The sequence below is a fragment of the Pipistrellus hanaki genome, assembly GCF_964339955.1.
Source record: "Pipistrellus hanaki genome assembly, chromosome: 2".
NCBI lineage: Eukaryota > Metazoa > Chordata > Mammalia > Chiroptera > Vespertilionidae > Pipistrellus > Pipistrellus hanaki.
In genome coordinates, this window is record NC_140504.1 from 187,564,719 (window position 1) to 187,588,606 (window position 23,888).

The 23,888-nt window shown below is 38.7% G+C and overlaps 1 protein-coding gene across 2 annotated transcripts in view; it reads right to left on the bottom strand.

The window, feature by feature from the left end:
• KDM1A (lysine demethylase 1A) overlaps positions 1-23,888 on the bottom strand; it is a 62,198-nt gene that overhangs the window by 6,537 nt on the left and 31,773 nt on the right. For both annotated transcript variants that reach the window (XM_084874919.1, XM_084874918.1), the window contains 11 exons: positions 22,410-22,488; positions 21,708-21,800; positions 19,146-19,252; positions 17,214-17,295; positions 16,442-16,536; positions 7,543-7,685; positions 7,080-7,170; positions 5,864-5,998; positions 5,099-5,172; positions 3,791-3,902; positions 370-502 (listed from right to left, as the gene is read on the bottom strand). In XM_084874919.1, the coding sequence (XP_084731045.1) occupies positions 370-502; positions 3,791-3,902; positions 5,099-5,172; positions 5,864-5,998; positions 7,080-7,170; positions 7,543-7,685; positions 16,442-16,536; positions 17,214-17,295; positions 19,146-19,252; positions 21,708-21,800; positions 22,410-22,488 (1,144 nt within the window). The remainder of the gene's footprint in view (positions 1-369; positions 503-3,790; positions 3,903-5,098; positions 5,173-5,863; positions 5,999-7,079; positions 7,171-7,542; positions 7,686-16,441; positions 16,537-17,213; positions 17,296-19,145; positions 19,253-21,707; positions 21,801-22,409; positions 22,489-23,888) is intronic.

The window sequence follows — 23,888 nt, forward strand, 5'->3', positions numbered from 1 at the left end:
TGCCTCTATTTTCTGGTTTATACAATGATGGGCAGAATCTCCAAAGGCTCTATGCAGGGGTCTTCAAACTGCGGCCCGCAGAGGAGTCTGATCCTGCCCGCCAGGTTTTTTGGGCAGTGAGCGCAGCCGAGGTGTTACAGTAGGGATTAGTAGTTCATATAGTCCGGCCCTCCAGCTCTCTGAGGGACCGTGATCTGGCCCCCATTTTAAAAAGTTTGAGGACCCCTGCTCTATGGGCTCATCCTTTAGTAAACGCAAACTTTAGAATTTCGGAGACGTAGTTTGTCAGACATTGTATCAGGAAATGACCTAATCCTTTTTCTATAGTTCCAGCACCATGCACTCTCGCCCCAGTAAGCAACGACATACCTGACGCTGTGTAGCGAACCTGCCGAACTGCCGTGTTCAGTTTGATGTCCAGGCCTTCTGCCAACGCCACGGGCACACAGGAGTAGCCGTTCCTCACCGTCAGGTGGCTGCCAGTAAACTCAAAGTCATCGTCCTAAAGAGGAGAGAAAAGGACGTATTTTCACACTTTTAACATCTAATTTATCTGTTTATACTGAGTTCTGTAAAATAAGGCTAAAAACACCAACTTGTGGAAACTATCACTATAAAGCAGAAATTAATAACAATTACTCCAGCACAGCCAGTGTGGCTTAATGGTTGAATATTGACCCACGAACCATGGTTTTCTCTCATCACTGATGTTTCTCTCTCTCTCTCCCCCTACTTTCGTCTCTGAAATAGATAAAAATACATTGTTTTTTTTAAAAAAAAAACAACAACAGCCCAATTACTCCATATTCAACTAGAGCTGCCGCAGAAAACCGAAGGAAGAAGAAAAAAATGCTCAAATGTCCATAATGGTTATCTTTGGGCAGTTTCTTTTTTCCCTAGTTAGAGATGTGTATGTGTTCTTTAAAAATTTTTATCTAAGGGGGGGGGGGGGGGGAGAAACACTGATGAGAGAGAACCACTGATTGGCTGCCTCCTGCACATCCCCTACTGGGGGGGAGGGGGGGGTCAAGCCCGCAATCCAAGCACGTGCTCTGACTGGGATTCGAACCATTGGTGCATGGGTCTATATTCAAACACTGAGCCACAAAAGCTGGGCTAGACAGAAGTTTTATCATCAAATCTAGACTATTCATGGGGGTGGGAGAGGGAAGAAAGCTGATTCAGTAAATTCAGACAATTAGGTACCTTTTTTTTTTTTTTTTTTTTTTTTTAAATATATTACAGACTTGGTAGGATATCAGATTCACCAACCTAATTACGTTTTCTTTTACCCAAGAGCAAACTCCATTTTTATTCCTTAAACTTATATGTTTTAAAGTTGAGGGAAATTTCCTAAACTAAAGTCAGATGAAGGCAATCTAGGATTGTAAAGATTGACCCAACATGATTTATATAGTAACGAAGTCAAGATTTGGCCTGGAAGAATTACCCAAATGATCTAATTTCTTTGAATTTACTAAAAAATTTTCTATGTAGAGAAACTTTTGAAGGCTAGTGAGTATTTCTGATTTCATGAGATTCCTGGGGAAAACATACCACAACTCTTAGGAACTAGATAAAAATACTGGGTTAAGAGCAGAAATACTAAATGACTGACTCATCTGCTCCTCTATGAATCAGTTCAAATCACCCACACTTAAAAACTTAATACAATTACAAATAGATACATATTGAAACTTCAAATGATAAATGAGTTATTAGGAAGGTCTAATTTAGTCTTTACATGAAAAACCACAAAGAAATTGGGAACTTTGAAAGATTTTTTACCACTAACAAGTTCAATCCTCACTGTATGTAATTCAAGTACTAAAGAATACCAAGATATAATCTAAAGATTAAGAAGTAAAAATAATCTTACTAGGAAAATGTATAATGAAAATAGAAGTGTAATGTTTACTTCTACACAGTCTTAAGTCGGGCCAAAGTCTCAGACTTAGAGATTGCTCCATTCTAGCATCTAAGAAGCCCTGTGAATTCTCACCAATTCAAGAGTAAATCACCATTAATACTTAAGAATAATGTGACAAAATATTTTATCATGCTCAAGGACTAGAAGTCAATAGGAAGATGATAATCAATCTAAATCAGATCTATAGATTCAATGCAATCCCAAACTCACAGAAGTTATTTTTTTTAATAGAAATTGATAAACTGATTCTAAAATGTTTATGGAAATACAGAATAAAAAATAGCCAAAAACAATTAAAAAACAAAACAAAGCTGGAGAACTTACATTATCTTATTTCAAGATATAGACCAAGGCAGTATGAACGTGGAATATGGATAGATAAATGAACAGACTCACACATGGTCAACTGATTTCAACAAAGATGCCAAGACAAGTGAAGAAAAGGACAGTGCTAGAACAATTAGATAACCATATGGAAAAATGTGAGCTGTAACCTCACCTCTCACTATACACAAAAATGAACTAAAATGGATCATAGACCTAACATAAAACTTTATGAAGAAAACTGGAGAAAATTTTTGCGACCTTTGTTTAGACAAAAAATGTTCAGGTTTTTACAAAACACACAAAGCCTGAAAGTTAATAAAATAGGACACTCATAAAATTTAAAACTTTTGCTCTTTTAAAGATACCATTTATAATATAAGAAGGCAAGCGTGCTGAGGAATTGTAGAAAATACTTGCAAAACATAAATTTGACAAATTGTATCCAGAATTTAAAGAACATGACGAACTCTCACAATTTAACAAGAAGACAGTCAGATTTTTTAAATGAAAAAAAAGATCTGAATAAACTTTTCATAAAAGAACTGACATATCCATGGCCAGTAAGTACATGAAAAGATGCTTCAGATCACCAATCATCAGGGAAATAAAAATTAAAACAACAAACATTAGAATGGCTAAAATTTTTAAACTGGCAGGACCAAGTGTTGGTGATAATATAGAGCAACTGGAACTTCCATACATTGCTGGTGTGAATGCAATTTGGAACACAGTTTAGAAGTTTCTTATAAAGCTTTATAAAAACTTACTTTCCATAAGATTCAGCAACTTCACTCCTACTAATCCAAGAAACACATGAATGTTCATACCAACCTCAATCATTATATAATAGCCAAAATGGAAACAACCCACATGTTCATCAATGTACCAATGAAAAGACAACCTGTGGCATCCTATATAATAACGAGGTAATATGCAAACTGACCACCACACCCTCATGAGATGGCTGCCTTGACCAACTGAACAAGCAGGCTGCGTGGGACGACCAGGCCGGTGGGGGGAGGGGTGGTGGGCTGTGAAAAATGACAAGGCCGGCAAGGGGGGGAATTGGGGTGTCCAGGCCGGCAGGGAGGGGGGCAGTAAGGGGCAGTTTGTGCACCAAGCCTCTATTATCCATACAATGGAAAACTACCAAACAATAAAAAGGAAAAAACCACTGATACACACAAAAACTTTGTTAAGTAAAAGAAGTCACACACAAAAGGTTACATGTTACATGATATTATACTGTATAGTTCAATTTATATGTAATTATAGGAAAAGCAAATAGGTGGTTGCACAGGGCCAGGAGCAGGAGGGCTGGGGAGTAACTGCAAAGGGGCAAGAGGATGGTGAAAATATTCTGATCCTAACTATGTAAGTTTGGTAAAACCAAACTGCTCACTTAAAAAAGATGAGTTTTATTGTATGTAAATTATCTTTCTTAATAAAGCTGTATAAAAACCACAAACAAATGAACAGTTTAAGAACCCTCTTCAAATCATGTGCAAAAAATAAGTGACGAAGGAACCTTACCTGATCCCAGTGTTTAAGGGAGAGCGTGGAAAGAGGTGTGGCGTTAGCAAATTCAAGATTTGCGAAATGCCAATCAAGTATCTGTCTGTCTCTTGACGAGAGGTATACATCACTGCAAAATGAGAACAAAGGAGTGAAGGTTATTAAAAGACTTTACTATTATGCTCGGTAGGCGGATCTGGATGATCTCAGTAACTGTGTGACAATCTAAACCTGGGACTGTGCTTTATGTGAAAAAATCCTAAGTCAAAAAGTAGGACCCGAGCTGTCTTATTAACTCCTTTATTCCTGGTACCTGGAGCAGTGCCAAGCTCACTACATAAAGCAAATTACAATTAGGTCTCATTTGCTTAAAAAGAAAAAGAAAAGTCTTCTTTATATGGTTGCATTATGAAAGCATATTCTTTGTAAAAATTTGTTTTTTTATCTTAAAGCATGGACTTTTTGACAAGAATGGGTAGCATCTCTGACTGAAGAACAGAATAGATACATGTGGAGGCCAGGTGCAATATGGAGCACATATCAGCATTCAAGTACTCACTGCCAAAAGCCAATGGAAATAAAGTGTAATACTTTCCTACTCCCCAGAATTATGGGAATTTGAAGCAACATCACCTTCTATGCCACTCAAGAAGACAATTTTCATTGACTACACTTTCATTCAAATACATACAGCAGATTTATGAAGGCTATCTTAAAAAACAATATATTTAAGTATCTAGCACTTTCTTACACATTAAAACATAAGACTAGGGGATTTAGGAACCTGAGAAGCATAGCTGACCATTGAACAAACCGATGCCCACCCCCAAATATCAGGGGATAATTTTTGATTCTCCCAAAAGTTAACTACCAATAACCTACTGTTGACAGGAAGCTTCACTGGTAAGATAATCAATTAACACATATTTGCATGTTGTATTATATGCTGTGTTCTTATAATAAAGTAAGCCAGAGAAAAGAAAATACGTAAATTTTATGCAATCATGACATATCTAACTTTTTCTTTTTCTAGATTTCTAGGCTACGCAGTTGTCTGCACATTTTATCAAATTGTTGTAAATCTCCAAAAAATGTTCAATATTATATTCTGAAAAATGTCCACGTATAAGTGGACCTGAGTAGTTCAAACCTGTTGTTTAAGGGTAAACTGTAGTTCACGTGCACAAATAGCTTACATTTATCAAACAATTTATAATCCATTCACTTAACATAAATAAAACCATGGTGCTTTATAATTTTCCCTCTAAATCTAACAAAAGAACAGCAAACCCCAGCCTTCTAAACATCAGAGTTTGTTTTTCTTACCTTGGGGGGTTGGCTTCCAATTCTTGAAGTTTTTCTTCTAGTTTTCCCTGTGTTTCGGCTAACTCATCATATTCCTGATATAATGAAGAGAACCAGTGAGCTGAATGTGTCAGAGACCAGGCTAGTTATTTATACCACAAAATGTAAGGTCTGAACCACATCCAGGGCCCAGGTCATATCTACGAGTGTCTCAGCTGAAGGCTGGGTCAGGGCTCGTTATTCTTGGAGACAGATTATAACGTGAGCCTGGAATTAAGATTGGAAGTGGGAAGGTATATCTTCCCAACTACCACTTCCTGTGCATTCACCACATCCCTAGCACAGAGTACGTGCTTTGGATCCCCTAGTGAGTGAGTCAGTGTTAATACCGTGTAACAGATAATGTGGTTCAGGAGCCCAAGGTCTCCTGGCTAGAAGATACTATTGTAAGTTATGGATTTCAACCAGATAATTTGACTCCAATGACTCAGGAGTCCATGTTCATTATCATTATTCTACACCATCAGGGATAAACTATAGCAAAGGGCTAAAATGAGATGTAAGTAAGCTAAAGGATGAGATTGTAAAAACAAAGTAGGAATTCTGCAGATTAAGTAGATCTCAAACCAAACTAACCATTAAGTCCCCAATGCTCCTGTACCAAACTCTCTTCGCATTATAGGTACCTGTGATTGCTAGTGGATCTTTTCCAATGCTCCTCAGATCTACACTATTTCTTAGGATTCCAAATAAAACCAACTGGGCATGTATGCATGTATACCACACCTTGCACAGGGCAGTCAGATCCCTGTGTTTGCTCTTCACTAAGAACTCAGCAGTGATATCTCTGGGTGGCTTGACTTCAGATGCTTCTTTGTACTGCTGATGGAGCTCTTTAATTTTCTCTTTCAAATTTACCATCTAAGAGGGAACAATCAAAATTTACCATTCCAGATAGTGATGTCATTCGTCTCTAAATCTCGTGCTTTGGCAACTCCCGCTAAACTGCTATTAAATCAACACAGGCCCTTGGAATTCTTAAATGCCTTTTCTATATCATGACATTTTAGAACAGGAAAAACCCCCTATATGGCTTAACACAGAGATATCACATCACTATAAGATAAGTGAGACCACTTCTGTCTTCCAGAACTAGGAGTGCCCCATTAATTAATATATATACACACATATACAAATTAATTTAATTTCCAGGAAAAGCAAAGTATTATAATGTAACTTAAACTTGATGTTTTGGAAACCAATGGCCATGATTTGTGTGTGTGTTTTTTTTTAATATATAAAAGGTCAAATTATCACGCAAAGCGACTGGAGGAACCATTCCCAGGATTGGTCTGGTCAGGTTTCCGATGGCACTACAGAGGACTAAGAGGGTGGTTAAAGCTTGAGATGAGGAAGCCCATAGCTGGCCTTCTCTGGCCACTCAGCTCACTTCATGTACACAATCCTGAATAAGGAGTGCCAGAAACCTCTTCACCGACAGGATGAAGAAATGAGGCACAGTGAGTGTGAGCAAGAGTCTGGTCACAAGATGCTCCAGTTTTGCATGACAACTCCCACAGGAGCTGCCCCACTTCACATGCTCCCTAAGCTGGTTTATGTTTGCAGCTACAGGATGAGGACAAACAGTTTCCTAGTCTGGAGGGTGGTGGTAAAGAGCCCTCAATAGATCTACTATTTGGCACAAGTGAAATAATTATGGCAAAGAATATGGTCTTGGCTGCTGTCATCAATGGAAATCTGACCTCAGGACAGCTGATTTCGCTCCCATCCTAGAATTCAGCAGAGGGCACTGGGTCAGCTTTACAACAGCCCATTTACCAGGAAAGCTGCACTGAAGAGTGACAGATAAAACAGTGCCTTTTGCTTAGTCATTTTTTCTTAAGGGTAATCAGTGAGTCCCGGTACTTTTAAAATTTCTAAAAGGCTTTTTCTTTCCTACTAATGAACCTTCAGCTATGAAAAAAATAAAATAGAATTTCACCTTATTAAGAAGTTCTTTCAATTCCTCCTGAGTTTTTACTATCTTCTTCCAATGTTCAATCTGCTCATCTTTAACATGCTTTTCTTGTAACCTAAGAGAGACAATTCGTATGCTCTGGTCACACAGTCAGCTTTGCAACATAAGACGGGTATCCATCACAAACATTTAAGAGTATCAAGGCCCACTGATATTTCTAACACTCTGGAACAAGAAAGTTGGCCGGGGACAAATTATTTTCTAGGCTGTGTTAAATACAGTTTAGTGCCATAAAGGTGAATTTTAGAATTTAGAAGGGTCTTACATATCATGTAATTATTTTAAATGGTTTTACTTTTAGAATTAACTATTTCACAAGAAAATAAGCAACAATTAGCTCAAATAAGACTTGATGGAAAACTTAAAACAAAAATTGCAAATCTCTAAGCGGAAATCACTAGACAATAGGCAGTGTTGAAGTACTTACTGAATAACAACTTCCAGTGCCTGGCCAAGGGACACAGGCTTATTATTGAGGACATTGAAGTCTAGTTGATGACTAAGGTAAGATGTAGCTTCTAGCAACCGGTTAAACTCTTGTTCTACCATTTCATCTTTCTCTTTAGGAACCTGAAAATCCGAAGTATAGCAGAGTTGGTCCTTATAATACTAAACATAAATAACTACCCATGAAACACAAACGCTGTACGGATTAAAAGGTTTCTCAGAGAGGAAACCTTCGAGGACAATGATTTCAACTTCCTTTCCATGAAGTGGTCAGTTTTATTAAATGAGATGTGAGATGTTTTGGCACTGATACTCTCCTATTCTCCCAATTTTGCCCCCAGACCTATCTCTAATAACAGCCCCAGGATTCACGCTGACGCTAACTGACTTTCTGTGGCGTTAACATGCACTGAGATAAGCTGGGATGACATGCAAACAACAGCAAGAAAAGGCCCAGAGAACAAAAACTGTGTCAATACACCTGAGGACCTCCCAGCAAAAGGGCAAGATAGACAAATAAGAAGCCTGAGGTACCTGCTTCTCCTCAAAGAAGAATTTAAGGTGGGAGTAGGAAAGAGAGAAGTGAAGTTCATGGCAATTAATAAGCTATTAATTTGTAGAGGAATAGTGTTTTTAAGGCACCAATTAAGTTCAGAGCTGAATGTCCAAAGCTCAGATTATGAGTGACCGGAGTACCAGAGCTGGCTCGCTATGGTGGAGGAAGGGAACAGACTGCAGAGCAGATCATCAAGCTGCAAGACCATGCTGCTAGGCCCTGCCACCAGTTAGTGGAGACACATACCTCTGTGACTACTACTTCACTCAGCCCCAAGTAAACTACCTGCAATTCTATTGCTGATTTCATGACAGCAGCGAGAGAAAAAAGCACACCTAATGCAAGCATCTCTTGCCATAATAAGCGGGGCATCAACTGGGAAGTGGAATTTAAATTATGAATTTCACTTTACAGACAACCTAAAATTGGTAACAAGAAAACAAAAATTAAAGGTCTAAGGAACACTGAGGCGGGGGAGAAGTGATCTTTTACAACCAGAGATAACTGATTGTAGATAAGATCATCACAGTAAGACTCTATTTCTTGGTTGAAACTCCTTAGTTTCTGGCCTTCCCAATTGAACAGATGATTTTTGAAGCACAAGCCTCTGCCCTTCACTGATAAGTCATCCAAATAAGTCCGTATAAGCCAGGGGGTGGCAAAAAGAAACACAATGTACACCAAAGAAAGAAAAAAGGGAGAAGGACTGCAACTGTCCTTGGAAACTGTAAATATGACTGACACCATAAGTGATTCAATCAAAAGCATGTTTTAAAGCATCAAGTTCCAAAAGACCACACAGAAGGGATCAAGAAATCTCTATGAATTAGAGTCCTCATAAGCCTCAGAAATGTCAACCTCTGAGAATCTTCTGGTTTATACTGAGAAATAAGGCAAAGAATCGGGCTTCGGATACTTGGTGCCATTATATAGCAGGGTGGTACCTAGAATTCAGACACATCTGCCCTCCTATTCAACTCCATGCCCAAAGAAAGGAGCTCTTGGTGTCAATACTACTTGTTCTGATACTCAAGAGTTAATGGAAGAGACCATTTTGTCAGGAATTCCATTTTCTTTCTCATTACTTTTCCTCACTAATGTGATGGTCATATATAGAGCAGCTCAAAGCAATGCTGAAATTTTGCTCATGCAATAATGCAACAAAATATGGTTCTATAATCTCTAAATTTGGTGCAACGTTAAAAAAGGAAACAATTACATTTTCAACTGATATACTAGTACAGTTATGAGATCTTAACAGATTATAGATGCAATGTATAAGACTGCTTTTCCTGGAGGAGAAAAAGGTGACATTTCTGAGTGGCTTCTAAAACGTCTAGTAAGGGGATGGATGCTGTAGCAGCAAGAGGGGCCAGATCACATATGCCTCTGCAACAGGCAGAATGTGCCGAACACAAGCGCGCAAATGGTGCCGATTAAAGCTCTTCCAGTGTCCACTGGATGGCCGGCTCCAGGCAAGCTTTAATCTTTGCAGTGAGGCTGACAGTCACATAGGGAAGTTCATACTGAAAAATATGCAGCACTCAGGCTCAGTAATTGGGGTCTAGGGTGTGTGGTAGAGAAATACTTAAAGGGACACTGTCAAGGTTAAAGGGACCAAATTTGACCTTTTGTTTCTTCCCTCTTTGCTAAGCAGCCCACTTGATTCATTACACTTTCCCCTTTAGTCCCCCCACTCCCCCCACAAAAACCTAACTTTTTACATGCGCTTTCAATGACAAAAACTCAAATGGCACCAGCCCAACATATAGGCGCAAGTCTGCAACAACAAACCAGGGTGAATGTATGATGGAGAGGACCTTTGGGAGGGAAAGATTTAAGTTTCAAGCTTTTAATGGGTTATTATAAACAGTGAGGAAATGACTTGAAAAATCATGAAAAAAAATACCTTGACAGTGTCCTTTTAACCAGTGCAGCAGAGAGAGAAATAAACTGTAAATAACAGCCCAATAGCCACGTCAAGTTTCATTTTTACGACAGCAGTAAAATCAAGGCTTTAAACACATAACATGGCAAAAGCATTGTTAGCTCAGAAGCTGCAACCAGAGAAATAAGAGACAAACTGTACAGAGACCAAAATGGGAAGTCAAGGCACAGAAATGGACAAAGGAAGCCAGTGTGGAGAGGAGGGCGGGGGTAAAGGGAGATGGTATCAGAAAGCAGTGAGGAAAAAAAGCAAACATAATAAAAGAGAAAAAGAAACACAGAACAGTAACAACAACAACAACAACAAACAAACAAAAAACAAACCAGAGGTCACAGCCACGTCTGACTGACGTCAGGACCACATGACTGCATCTCCGGTACACCATCCCACTCGAGGCTCTCCCTAAGCACAGCCAGCAGGCAGCCCCAGCCAGTTTCTGCCTGAACAGTTATGGGAGTGTTGCCAGTGAGACCAGGGATAGCTTTGAAACCGGAATGTTTTTCCATTAACTTAGAATTGCACTTTGAAATTAAAAGAATATTTGAAAAATAGTAAATAAAATACTTGTCCATTAATCAACACTGACTGGGTGAAAATCAAAAGGTGGTATTGATATATTTAAATTTTGAATCTGTTTCTAAAATTAAGCTAGCTTAGATATGCACTACTTGACAATAAAAAGAACTTTTACAAATGACAACCTGTAAGCACCCCCTAAATAAATACCTGTTCCCCTTGGTGAGAACTGTTGGACTATCTTAGTTCCACAATAATTTGTGGAACACAAAAGGCAATAATTTTAGTTTTACCTGACCATTCTATTCCAGGTTCTTAAATTGCACCTTAAAAAAGAACTCAACAAATGATTGCAAATTGTTAGGCTCTGTGCCGAAACCGGTTTGTCTCAGTGGATAGCGCATCGGCCTGCGGACTGAATGGTCCCAGGTTCGATTCCGGTCAAGGACATGTACCTTGGTTGTGGACACATCCCCAGTAGGGGGTGTGCAGGAGGCAGCTGATCGATGATTCTCTCTCATCGATGTTTTTAACTCTCTATCCCTCTCTCTTCCTCTCTATAAAATATCAAAAAAAAAAAAAAAAAAAAGAGTTAGGCTCTGTGTTAGACAGCACCTGGATTTCTATGTTACAACACAGCAAGAGCATATAAACCAAACTAAGCAGCAGCAGTTTTTTTCTGAAAGAATCTGATATTAAAGCTTTCCAGTAAAGAATTAAACAAAAAGATATCACTTGAAACAGATTTTGATATGACTTGTCAAAGCCATTTATTTCCCTATGAAAAGCTCCAGATAAACAGTTTCTTCAAGGCTAGGAACATTTGGTGAGTCTCACTGCTCTAAATAGGTACAATTCTGATTGTTTGGTCCTGTAGATTATATGGAACATTCCTGAAGGTGGCCAAGGGAGGGATAGCCTATGCATCTAGCCCACGCAGAATAAATTTAGGGAGAGCCAAGCAACTTTCTGGACAAGTCCCTGATCCTGCAAGAAGTTACCTCAAAAAAAGGACACTCTCCTTAGCTCTACCTCTGGTTGCACTCTACCATCACAAACTCTTTAGGTCTACAAAAACATGATCTCATTCCAGTCTGCAGAAGTTCTGAAGCAGCAAAGCAGAATGGAGTTGACTGCAGCTTGGTTCTTGGTACAGGAAGTTCTGAGATTTAGCCAGAGAAATCCTTAGAAAGAGTAACACACTGAAAAAGCTGTGATGGCCAAGCTTGGCCAACAGAAGCCACAGTCCATCTCCACCTCCAGGCACGCCTAGAATTATAATAACACAAAGACTGAGATCGGCTCTTTTGTAAAACCTAGAAGAAATTTACATCTGGACAGTCTCTAATTCAGGTTCCCAAATGGCTAAGGAAAACAAGATACAGCTATTATTCCTAAAGGGAGAATAAGTACAAGTATATCCCCAATCCAAAAGTTTAACGTAATTCTATAAATGAAGGCTGTTATCTTTAAACTCACAGGGATTTTTTTTAGATTATGCAAATATTGGACTTCCCTAAAGCAGTGACTAGGCCATGTGGAGAGGGTACCCACAATGTGTCTAAGGGCTACCCTGGCAATTAGAGCATACAGTAGAGGCACTCAGGAAAGTCCTAATAAATGAATAAACTAACATAGTTTGGAAAAGCAAAGCCAGTATTATTACTATATTTTAGGGGAAATACCTACTTTGCAACTTCCGGAACATTAAACGAAGGAAGGAGATTTTTACATTTATAAAAAACAGGGATTGGCAGTCATTATTTTAAAGAGTATAAAAAGAATACCTTCAAGACACCAAATTCCACAAAGGAAGATGAAAACTGAAAAGGCCAACAGGCCTGTGTCAAAAGTATTATCCTCTAAGCACCACTATATGAACACAAGTGAAAACTGGCTACCTTCGGTAGGTACTGAGTACATCCAGTTAATGGTTTTTGTAAAAGACGGACACCTGTTATCTTTCTAGTATTCTCTTTCTTCCTTGTAATAGTTGAGCCGTTCAAGAAAACTAGTGCAGTATATGTTTTCCCAAGTAGTTTCTGAGTCTCTGGATCTCAACTTGGCAACAACTCTAACTCTGTTCCACTGTGATGCAGAATGTTACAGCACTGCGGGAATTTGATTAAGATACCTTTTACTGAAAAGCCGCCAAAACAAAATTATATAGCATCTAAAGCCCCCAAGTTACCGCTGGTGTACAGGAGATGCAGAAAACATTCGGTCATTCCCCCCTCTCCCCCAACAATCCATGTTTGTGTGGTGGTTGTTTTTTGTTAATCCTCACCCGAGGATATTTTTCCCCATGGATTTTTAGAGAGAATGGAAAGGAGGGAGAGAGAAACATCTATGTGAGAGAGATACATCGATTAGTTGTCTTCCATACATACCCCGACAAAGACCGGGGATCAAACCTGTAACCCAGATATATGCCAGGAATCAAACCCGAGATGGTCTGGTGTGTAATCACACTGGTCAGGGCAACAATCGTGTTTTGAGTCCCTTCACTTGTGACTCCCAAACGTTCCTGAATTATTACCCTGTTTCCCAACCCTGTGCACATCCACTTAAGGCTGATTAAAGTACAGTAGTTCAGAGTATAATTCCATCATCATCTGAGAGCAGCTGCTAACAGACCTGCTATTTACAGGGATATAGTATCTTGTATTAAACTCAAGAGGGAAACCCTTGCTCTAGTACCTAAAGCCATAAAATAAACTTTCCCTGTCAAAACCAATACAACCCAGTGCGTTAGCTGTCAGTGCAGGACCAGAGAGAACAGAGAAGTAAACTCTGTCGGGGAGTCTTGTGATTCAAACATAAGGTAACAAAACAAAAACACTTGCTGTGTAATTTTTCCCTGTAACAGCAAAATGTCTGAATATGTGATATGTCCTTAAGACAATATTGCTTAATCAATTTCCCTTACTACTTGGCTACTGCACCAAATAGAAACATACCAACTTAGAAAAATCCTACAAAGATCAGAGTTGAACGAGAACTACAAATTTCACTTGAAAAAAACAGCATGCTGAAAACCACACACCTGTTTAACAGCCGTTTACTATAGTGCTACTCACAGGGCTGATCCTGGTGAGCCTACAACCAAGATATGTGCCCCAGACCAGAAATCGAACCCGAGACCCTTTGCACGATCACACCAGCCAGGGCAACAATCATTTCAAGTCCCCTCACGAGGAGTTTATGCCGGAACCTAAATGAACACATTGCTTCCTTCAGTGAGAAAGTCTTGCTACCAAAGAAAAGTCATCATCTGAACAAACAGCATGGTTAATAATGTCGTTTATTTACGTTCTGGAGTCAGCTGTTTACCTCAACCCACAGTGGTAACCAACAGTTCGTTCATGGATGGGCAGCTGGTTATAGGTCACACGAGAGATACACTAATTAAAAAAATTCTCTGGATATCTCTTCCTTTTACTGTTACACTACACGAAGCTAAGTGCTCTACATTCAGGGAAATCTAAAGAAAAAGGCACTCTCAGTAATTAGTGATCATCTTTGGTTTCGATCCCATTACTTCTTGAGGCCTAATGTAATTCACTTTAGAGGCCTTGCTTCCTCAGTTCAACTCTCTAAGCCACTGCTTGTCTGCCCAAACACTGCTCTGTTCCTGTTAGTTCCCCTACTCTAAACCTGGCGAAGTCCCAACCAACCATCAGCCTCGTCAGCCAGTCTTTCCCCACAGCCCCTCACCAGCATAATCCTGTCCTTTCAGAGACTTCTCTCAGACAAACGTACCCCTGCCTCAATGCCTTTCCCTCCACAGCCATGTTCAAGTCCTCAGCCACCTTCACAACCGCTCTCCTTCCCTCTAAATCTCTCCTGCCCTTGCCCCTCCCACCTCCACGGATTCTCCCCTTGGCTCTTCAGCAGCAATTTATCCTTCTGCCTACCTCTTGGCAAACCTGCCTGTGTTAGCGTTATAGGAATAGGCATGAGTAATCTGGTTAAGGGGGGAATCACTTCGATTTTAATGACAGCTATGATTGCTGATGCTCTCGAGTTCATAAAGATATCTGGAGTCACTACAAGTTAGGCCCCTTGAAGGCAGAGAAAGCATCTTCAGTGCTTAAGACAGGGCCTAGATTTTGGCAAATGTTCAATAAATATTTGACTAACTGTGATATACTTACTCCAGACAAAAGAGGGGGCTGGGTAGATAAAACATGATGGAGAAGAAAAATGGACTCTTTCTACTTTTGTATATGTTTCAAACTTTCCATAATAAAAAGTTAGGAAATAATTATTTGTGTTCAAGTCCCACTCCACTGTGGCATCTTACATAGCAGGGAATGACTTGTTCAACTCAATATCCTCTATATAACTTTGAAGAATAGTAAAAGTTTATTAAATTGTAGCACTAACCTCTCCTTCATCCTTTTAATCTAATTCTATTTTGTTAATTCTGCCAGAATGGTGGAGATGGGAACTAAGGCATTTTCTGAGAGTCTGTCCTTCTCTGATATGAACAGCATAAAGCTTAAAAGTATACAGAAATGGATTATAATATCCCATGGGACCTAAAGTTTGGATCTTACCACTTTTAATAACTGCCAAATACACACATACACACACATCAAAACTTCCCTTCCTCAGAATTGTAGACACCCTTGCTCTTGATAGAACTGGTAAACTTCTGCTGAATATAAACTTGTGAATTTCACTCACTCCTAAAATTTAGGATTGACTTACATAATCTAAATCAAAATGTCAAACTCGCAGCCCACAATGAATATTTTTGCAGCCCAGCCAATATAACAGTGTGTGAGAAACATAATAAAACTTTTGGAACTTAATTTTTTATAATATCCTGTTATACATAATTAATAACGAACTACAACATTCAATAATGACTGACTACTATAAACGTGTTGCAATCATTTCTCTTATGCGCCTTACTCGCAGTGCATCATTTCTCTCCATTAATACTAGCAGCGAATATTTTAGCAACCGATGGCCACGACATTAGTCTTGGACTCATTTGTTTGGTGTGTGCAACAGGAAATATTTCACTTTTGGAGAACAAGAAAAAAGGTTTATTTGTGCTATGCTTATTAATTTGTGCAGTTATTCAGTGTCTGGTAAGTTAATGTTCAAAAAAAAATATTTTTATTAAAATGCTCTATTATTTTATGTTAATGATTACTCATTTATTTCAGCCCTTTATATTCAGAATATTTCTATCAAAATAAACCTACGTTTCTATGAAAATTGAAACTTTTTTTTTTGCAGCCCACATAAACTTAAACCTTATTTATTTGGCCTGTGTTAGCCTTTAAGTTTAACATGCTTGGTCTAAGCCTCTTATATGGTTGTTAAACTATTGTCACTCTCCTATATTGAACATCACTTCCACTCTACTGCCATACCAAGTATAGAAAGTTCCTATGCATCTGGGTCAACAATCACCTACGTAACCATTGGCTAAGTACCACAATCTGGCCACTAGCCCGTTAAAAACTTAAGTCTACAAACACAAAACTCAAGTCATAAAGAGCACATGGAGCTAAAGCACATGATGGGATGCACAATACAAAGGAAGGAAGGGTCAAGTGTCAATTCCATAGGTCTCTCGGAGTAGGTAGCCTCAACTAAATAAAAAGATTAGCTAGCTAGCCTTCATTGAATGTCTGAAGATAAATTCTTAAACTGCATATATGTAATAATAATCCTTTCCTAATAAAGCTTAGAATTAAGAAACAATAAGAAAATGTTATACAGTTTCTGCCCTCATTTGATATGTATTATGTGTATATATTCACCCATACATTAAGTCCAAAAATATTTTCAAGTGAACAAAGAAATTCTGAAAAGTTCTGTTTGTCCTCCACTTACAGCTTGTCCATTGGCTTCATAAAGTGGGCATTTTTGCTTGATCTTGGCCAGTTCCATATTTACTTGTTTGCTGACCACAGCCATGGGATTCCCTCCTAGGAAAAACTCAAATGATTAAATTCAACATACCTATGAAAAAGAAAACACAAAACCCAAAGCAAAAATATTTTTAGTCAAATTTAAAATACCTAAACTTGTGTATTTTATTTACATATATATAACAAATGTGTAAGATAAGCATAAAGAAGAAAGCAAAAATTACCTGTAGTCCCAGTTAGTTAACACTAGAATCTTCTAGATTTTATGTGCATAAATAGACATACACGCACAAAAGGATCATACATAGCACATGTATCGTTTTGTAATCTTTTTATAACTGAGCAATACATTGTGGACATCCTTTCATGTTAATACGGAGTTACATAATTTTTAGTGGCTGTACAGTTCTCACATGGAACAATTCCATCTTCCAATCTGTGGTTTCTAATTGTTCTGCTGTGCCACATTAAAAATGCTCCAAACATAAGATGGTCCACTTGTTTACTGTCTTAGGATAATTTCCCAGAATTGGATTTGTGAGGTCCAAATGTCTGTACAGTTTAAATTTTGGATACACTGACCTATTCTTCCAGGAAGCCTATGCGTCAATTTACCTCTCACTAAGAATAGTATCCTAAGTCAATATATTTTAAAACTGCAACTATAGCTTTAAAACATAAGTTTAAACATCCTTACGGATCTCAGAAGTGTATTACAGCACAAAGCTACTTACCAAGACCTGTTACTACCATAGCTCCAAGATCAGCTACATAGTTTCCTTTTCGAAATGTGGCAACTCGTCCACCTACACGATCCTGTTTTTCAGAAATTAAATGGCTAAAATCATCAATTCTATTTTAACCATAAGAACCTGGCATGGTATGCCTCAGGCCTCTGTCTTCTTATCATTTAAAATGAAAGGTGTAGTTTAGAGTTTACATGGAATGCAATGAACAGCACAATGGGCACAAAGAGCAAATGGAGTTTAAATGGGAGGCAGGTAATGAATGAGTACCGAAAGGTATGGAATTATGAGGTGAAACAGGAAAAACAATGCCTCTAATAAACAGGCTAAGCAAAGGTCACACGCATAAAAAATATGTATTAAGAAATTCCAACTAAACACCATCTTTCTACCACTGATTTCCTACTATTGCCTTTCAGTGCCCAAAGTCAGCTGTGAATGAATTGATAGATGATTTTTTGACAATGGTTCTCAGGAACAGGTCCATGCCCGGGGCAGTGTCTTATGAGCATGAACTATTATTAATAACACCTCTCATTACTAAACAGGCTCACACTTATCATTGCTGACTAGGGCCTTTCAAGTATGGGATAACTTTACTGAGCTGCGGGGATATTTCAATTATGGATAAATACAGGCATGCAAACAAGCAAACAAACTGGATTAAAACTCCACATGGGTAGGAATCATAATGATTCTATCATTCCTTACTGTATTTTTAGTGCATAGGACACAAAACTGTTTTTTTGATTAATGAATAAAATATTTTTAGTAAAACTATATCAGAAATTATATTTAAAAGACTAATTTTAAAAATTATCAATTTAGCCCAGCCCAGTGTGGTTCAGTGGTTGAGTGTCAACCCATGAACCAGAAGATCATTATTTGATTTCCAGTCAGGGCACATGGCCAGGTTGCAGACTCCATCCCCAGAAGAGGGTGTGCAGGAGGCAGCCAATCAATTCTCTCTCATCATTGATGTTTCTATCTCTCCCTCTCTCTCTCTCTTCCGTTTCCTGAAATAAATAAAAGCATATTCAAAAAATAAATAAGTAATAAATTTGTAATTTAAATTGTACTACAGAAATTTTATAAAATTATAGGTTGTTTAGGTTACCCTGAGAAGTATTTATTTTTTAATTAATTTATTTTTAATTAATTTTAAAGAAAGGAAGGAAGGGGGAGAAAGAGAGAAACATCGATTGGTTGCCTCCCACACTTGCCCTGAGAGGGGATCAAAACTGTAACCCACGTACCAGATATATGCCCTATGGAGAATGGAAACCCAGAACCTTTTGGTTACAGGACAATGCTCCAACCAAGACTCACTGGGCAGGGTGAGTTGTACTTTTTTAAATAGTGGGAGTCCAGGAAGGTCTTTAAGCCACTGGAAGATAATTAAACCTCAAATTTTACTAATGAAGGTGATTTAAATAGTAGTATTCCAACACGACATCCCTTTCCCCACTCTGCGTCATCATCCCTTTCCTCCTTCACTCGTAGTTTCTGTTTCTCTCTCTAGGACTAAGAGAGGGAGCCAATATCTTGGCTTCAGTAGGCCCTAAAAGACGGCAGCTACAGGAGAACCTATTCCTTGTCCTTGACTGTCAAACACGAACACAGTTCCCTGTGCTCCACTAACTACACACACTGCCTCCTGCAAAGGATGCCTCCGCGAAAGCCCCAGGACCGGCCAATACTCACCAAAAGGCTATGCAGATCATTTACAAACTCTGAATCCTCACTCAGCACTTTTCAAAGCTTTACTGTCAAAAGTGCTTCAATATAAATAACACTATTCAAGATACTTTTATAAGCATTAATCCAAGTCAATTTGGTTTAGTTTAAGTTATGATTTCTTAATTTGCAACTGATAACTTCCTTTAGGTCAGGCTTCTAAACCCTAAATAAAATTCTTACCCTAGCTTCCAGAAGTGTGACATCCATTCCGAAACTCTGTAACTGACGAGCCGCTGCCAAGCCTGAGACTCCAGAGCCTATAATAATTACTTTTCCTGTCTTTTTAGCTAAAAGCAAAAAATGAACAAAAATTAGAACATTTTGTTGTAGGTTTGAGTTTGTAATTATGGTCTTTTATCATGAAAATCTCTTAACATGTCATAATGTCTTACAAAGTATACAATTTAGTTATTTTCAAAATATGGAAAGTATCTCTCTATATATAAGAGGTTAAATGACCGACTGTACATCGGTCATATGACTCGCAATGGCAAATTAAAAATAAATGTTAACTTGTGTATATGCAAGACATATAAAGCTCTTGCTGGCACCAATCTAGAAAGACTAGGAATAATCCTACCTGAACCGGTTTCGGACATGGTCGGTAATATGTTGCTTTCTCTCAAATTCGAAGAGCGTGTGACATTAAAGTTAAAGTTGTAAATATTTTATCGCATGGGAAATTAGTCATGCACTCTGAAAGTGTTTTTACTCTTGATGTGGTATATAGTGAGGTATTAGAATAAGTTTAATTAATTTATCAGTTGTTGTTTCTACCGTGTTTCCCTGAAAATAAGACATCCTCCGAAAATAAGACCTACTTACAGGTTTCCTTCTGAATGAAATATAAGGCATCCCCCTGAAAATAAGGCCCCCCTAGGCTAAACATGAGAGATTTGGTCCACTGATTCTGAAAGAAATGGAGTCACAAGAAATTCACCAGGAAATTCAGGAATTGGATTGTTATGATGATGTTCTACAAGATGATGACGTGATTGTCATTGAATAAATGAGTCAATTCTTGATACTGTAGGATTCACAGTTTGTCTGGTTTGTGTTGACAACTACCGTACTACCGTACTGTATACAGGTAATAAATTTCCTTTATTTTCATTTAACAATAAATGTGTACCGTATTCTTCTTCATGGAAAAATAAGGCATCCCCTGAAAATAAGACCTAGCGCATCTTTGGAGCAAAAATTAATATAAGACACTGTCTTATTTTCGGGGAAACAGGGTATATCATGTTTTTGTTGTTTTTAAAGTTTTATATCATGTCTGTTGTTATATCATGTTGTGATTGTTTATTAATCAATTTATATATTATCTGCATATTTTACTAATTTCCTTTCATCTCTGACACTTCTATTATAGAGAAAGGGTGACTAGTGATATTAAAATATTTCTTCTAACTAATTTCCTTTCAATGTGCACAAACCCATGCACCGGGCCACTAGTCTAAAATGAGCAAATATATAAAACTCATAAACTTTAATTCAATGTTGAAAATTTATAAATGAAATCCTTTATGTTGGGATATACTTTCTCATTTTTTCAGTTATATGTTTCAGTATCTGTGACTCGTGGTTAATTTACTGTAAATAGATAACCGGCTTAATTACCTCACAATTACACCATGACAATTTGATCAGCCATCCTATTTATCCTTAAAGCTACTTTCTTTAAGCTTTACTTCAACAGTCTTCAGTATCCATTTTGGAATTATTAAAGCATAAAAAATAAATGTATTTTTAAAATAATTAATTAATTAATTAATCCTCAAATATCCATATCTCCTGGATTCCTGACAGATATTATCCAGAGACTGTGAAATTATTTATTTATTAAATATTAAACTTATTCTAATATCTCCCTATGTACCTATATATAAAAAGAAATGCAAATTTCAGCAGTATAAAAAAACTAGTCAATGAGAGAAAACCTCCAACCTCCTGCTTTCATAACTTAACTTCTCTCATTTTTAACAAATTTTATATTTTAATTGATTCTTCTTAAATTGGAAGTCTCATACCTTTACTAAGAACCTATCAAACCAGAAATTATAGGAAGTTAAGAGGCCTGGTGCACAAAATTTGTGCACAGGGTGGTTCCCTCAGCCCAGCCTACACCCTCTCCAATCCGGGACCCCTTGGGGGATGTCTGATTTAAACTGGCAGTTGGACATCCCTCTCACAATCCTGGACCACTGACTCCTAATCACTCATCTGCCTGCCTGCTTGGTTGCCCCTAATCTCCCACCGCCCCCACCACCCAGCCGCCGGCCTCATAGTCCCTCACTGTCTCATTGTGCCAGCCTGGTCACTCCTAATTGCCTCCTGCTGCTGGCCAGGTTGCCCCAACTGCCCCCTCCCTGCCGGCCTGGTATCCCCCAACTGACCCCCTGCTGGCCTGATCACCCCTCACGCCTCCCTACCCCCCAGTCCTGGTGGCCTCATGCAGCCTTCTGTTCAGTTGTTTGGTCGTCCCTCACTAACCCCACTGCCAGCCTGGTCATAGGGAGCCAACTTGTGAGGATGTGAAGATTAATTTGCATATTACCTCTTTATTATATAGGATGTATTTATGAAGATATTTTAATTTTGACCTTTAAGAAGAACTCTGGAATGTTTTAACTCCAAATATAGATTTAGAAATAAAAATAAAATGCTAAAAGCTTCCTGGAAATAAAATCGAGTCCTAGAACTATAACAAAATCAGGAATGCATTGGCCAGCTCCTTACTTGGTAGGGGTTTTATCCTCTTATAGATGCCGAAGTTAATAAGACCGTGACGCTCTAAATAACTGTGAACTCGGTGGACAAGCACAGTATCACCTATGGAATAAATGAAGTTAAAAACATGTTTATATTTTTAGCAGTTTAAACAAAATACTTTTTAAATTCCATTTCTCCATCATGAAATCATTCTATACGTCTTTTCCACAACCTTCAGGTCATGTGACTCCTTTAGAAAAGTGATTCTTAGAACTAAGTTATGAGGTAGTACAAAATGCATAACACATAATTAGGAATTTTTAAGAATGACATTCTATCATAATGAAATAAAAGTAAAAACCAACTCTCTTAATGTAATATTATGCTCATTTACTTTGGCAAAACTTTGTAAGATTTTGTTAGTCCCAAGTGGGGAATGAGAAAGCTAGGTAGCCAGTCAATTGAACGCCAACGAAGGACTCCACGGTGTAAAGCTAGAACAGAGGTCTGGGAAAATCATTAGCAATCTCTTAAACTCACTCATCTGTTGCTACAATTTAAAAACCAGAAAACACAAGATACAAAACAGCTTTTCTACAAGGCTCATTTTTGCACAGTACAAGGTGAAATAAGATGAAAATACAAATTAAAAAAACTAAGGAGCCAGGAGGCTCCTGGAAGGAAATGTCAATTTTCATAATCCAGTCCAATCTACTGAACACTACTTACTGTTGTAAGGTGCTTCTAATTGTTGGAGAGTAGCCTCAAAAGTCAGCTGAATCTTGGGATTATCCAACCACAACTGCAACTGTATTTAAATAATAGAAATTGTATTACACACAATTTGATGTATACCATATTTCCACTTTAAAATATCCTTTTAACTTTAAGGCCCAAATATGGGCTTTCCCTTCACTGAAACAATGGGGATTATATTCCCGACAAAGAAACTAATGAAACACAAAAACATGACAAATGAGCAAATTACTGAAGAAGCTAAGAGATTTACCTAAAAAGAAAGAAAAAAAATACCTAGCGACTTGCCAAGATCATACAGCTGGTAGGAAGCAACTAGGATTTAAACCTGTATTGCATGACACCAGAGATACTGAGTAGGTAAAACCAACAAAATCAATGATCAATTAGACATGCAGAGGTGGGGGAAAAGAGATGCCAAGGAAAACGCCTCCTTTGGGGCTTGTACAACTAAATGAGTGAGTATGCCATTCACTGAATAAGGATCACTGAAAGATGAGTAATGAGTTTAGTTAGTTTCAAGATAAGAGTAGATTAGATATAAGACTGGTATCTCCATATATAGCTGGGGCTTACAGGACAGTTAAGATCTAGAGCAATTTGCGTATGGGTGATAGAGCCAAAAGTGTAGAAGAGGGGTCCTGACAGGAGAGGAGTTAAGGAGCCTTAAGGAACTCCGAGCAGTTCACATAATGGCCTGTTGTTCAAGGATAAGCCTACAAAGCAGTCAGAGAAGACAGCAGCCAGGGAAGCAGGAGAAAACTATCCTATATAATAAAAGCCTATTGGTGGTGTGCTATGCTCTCACGTGATGCCATCACAAGATGGCCATGGCCAAAACAAGATGGCTGGCAGGGAGGGCAGTTGGGTGCGACCAGCTCTGCAGGGGAGGGCAATTGGGGGCGACCAGGCAGGCCTGCAGGGGAGGGCAGTTGGGGCTGACCAGGCCAGCAAAGGAGGGTAGTTGGGGGTAATCAGGCCTGCGGGGCGGGAAATTGGGGGTGACCAGGCTGGCAGGGGAGAGCAATTAGGGGCAATCAGGCCAATAGGGGAGGGGAGATGAAGGCGATCGGGCCAGTAGGGGAACAGTTAGGCGTCAATCAAACCCAGGGGAGCGGCTAGGGTGTGATCAGGCTGGCAGGCAAAAGCAGTTAGGGGCAGGCAGGTGAGCGGTTAGGAGCCAGCAGCCCTGGATTGTAGAGGGTGCAGGCCAGGCTGAGGGAGACCGCCCCCTCACCCATGTACAAATTTTGTGCATAGGGTCTCTAGTCTATAATAATACTAGGAGAAGGGTAATATGCTAATTAGACTGAATATTCTTCTGGATGAAACTAGGGTTGCCTGGGTCCCATGTGCCTGCCAGTGGTTGGAGAGAAGCCTGTGTCCCAGGTGCCAGAAGGAAGCTGGTGCTGGCAGCCAGGGGAAAGAACGACTACTGTTGCACAAATTTCA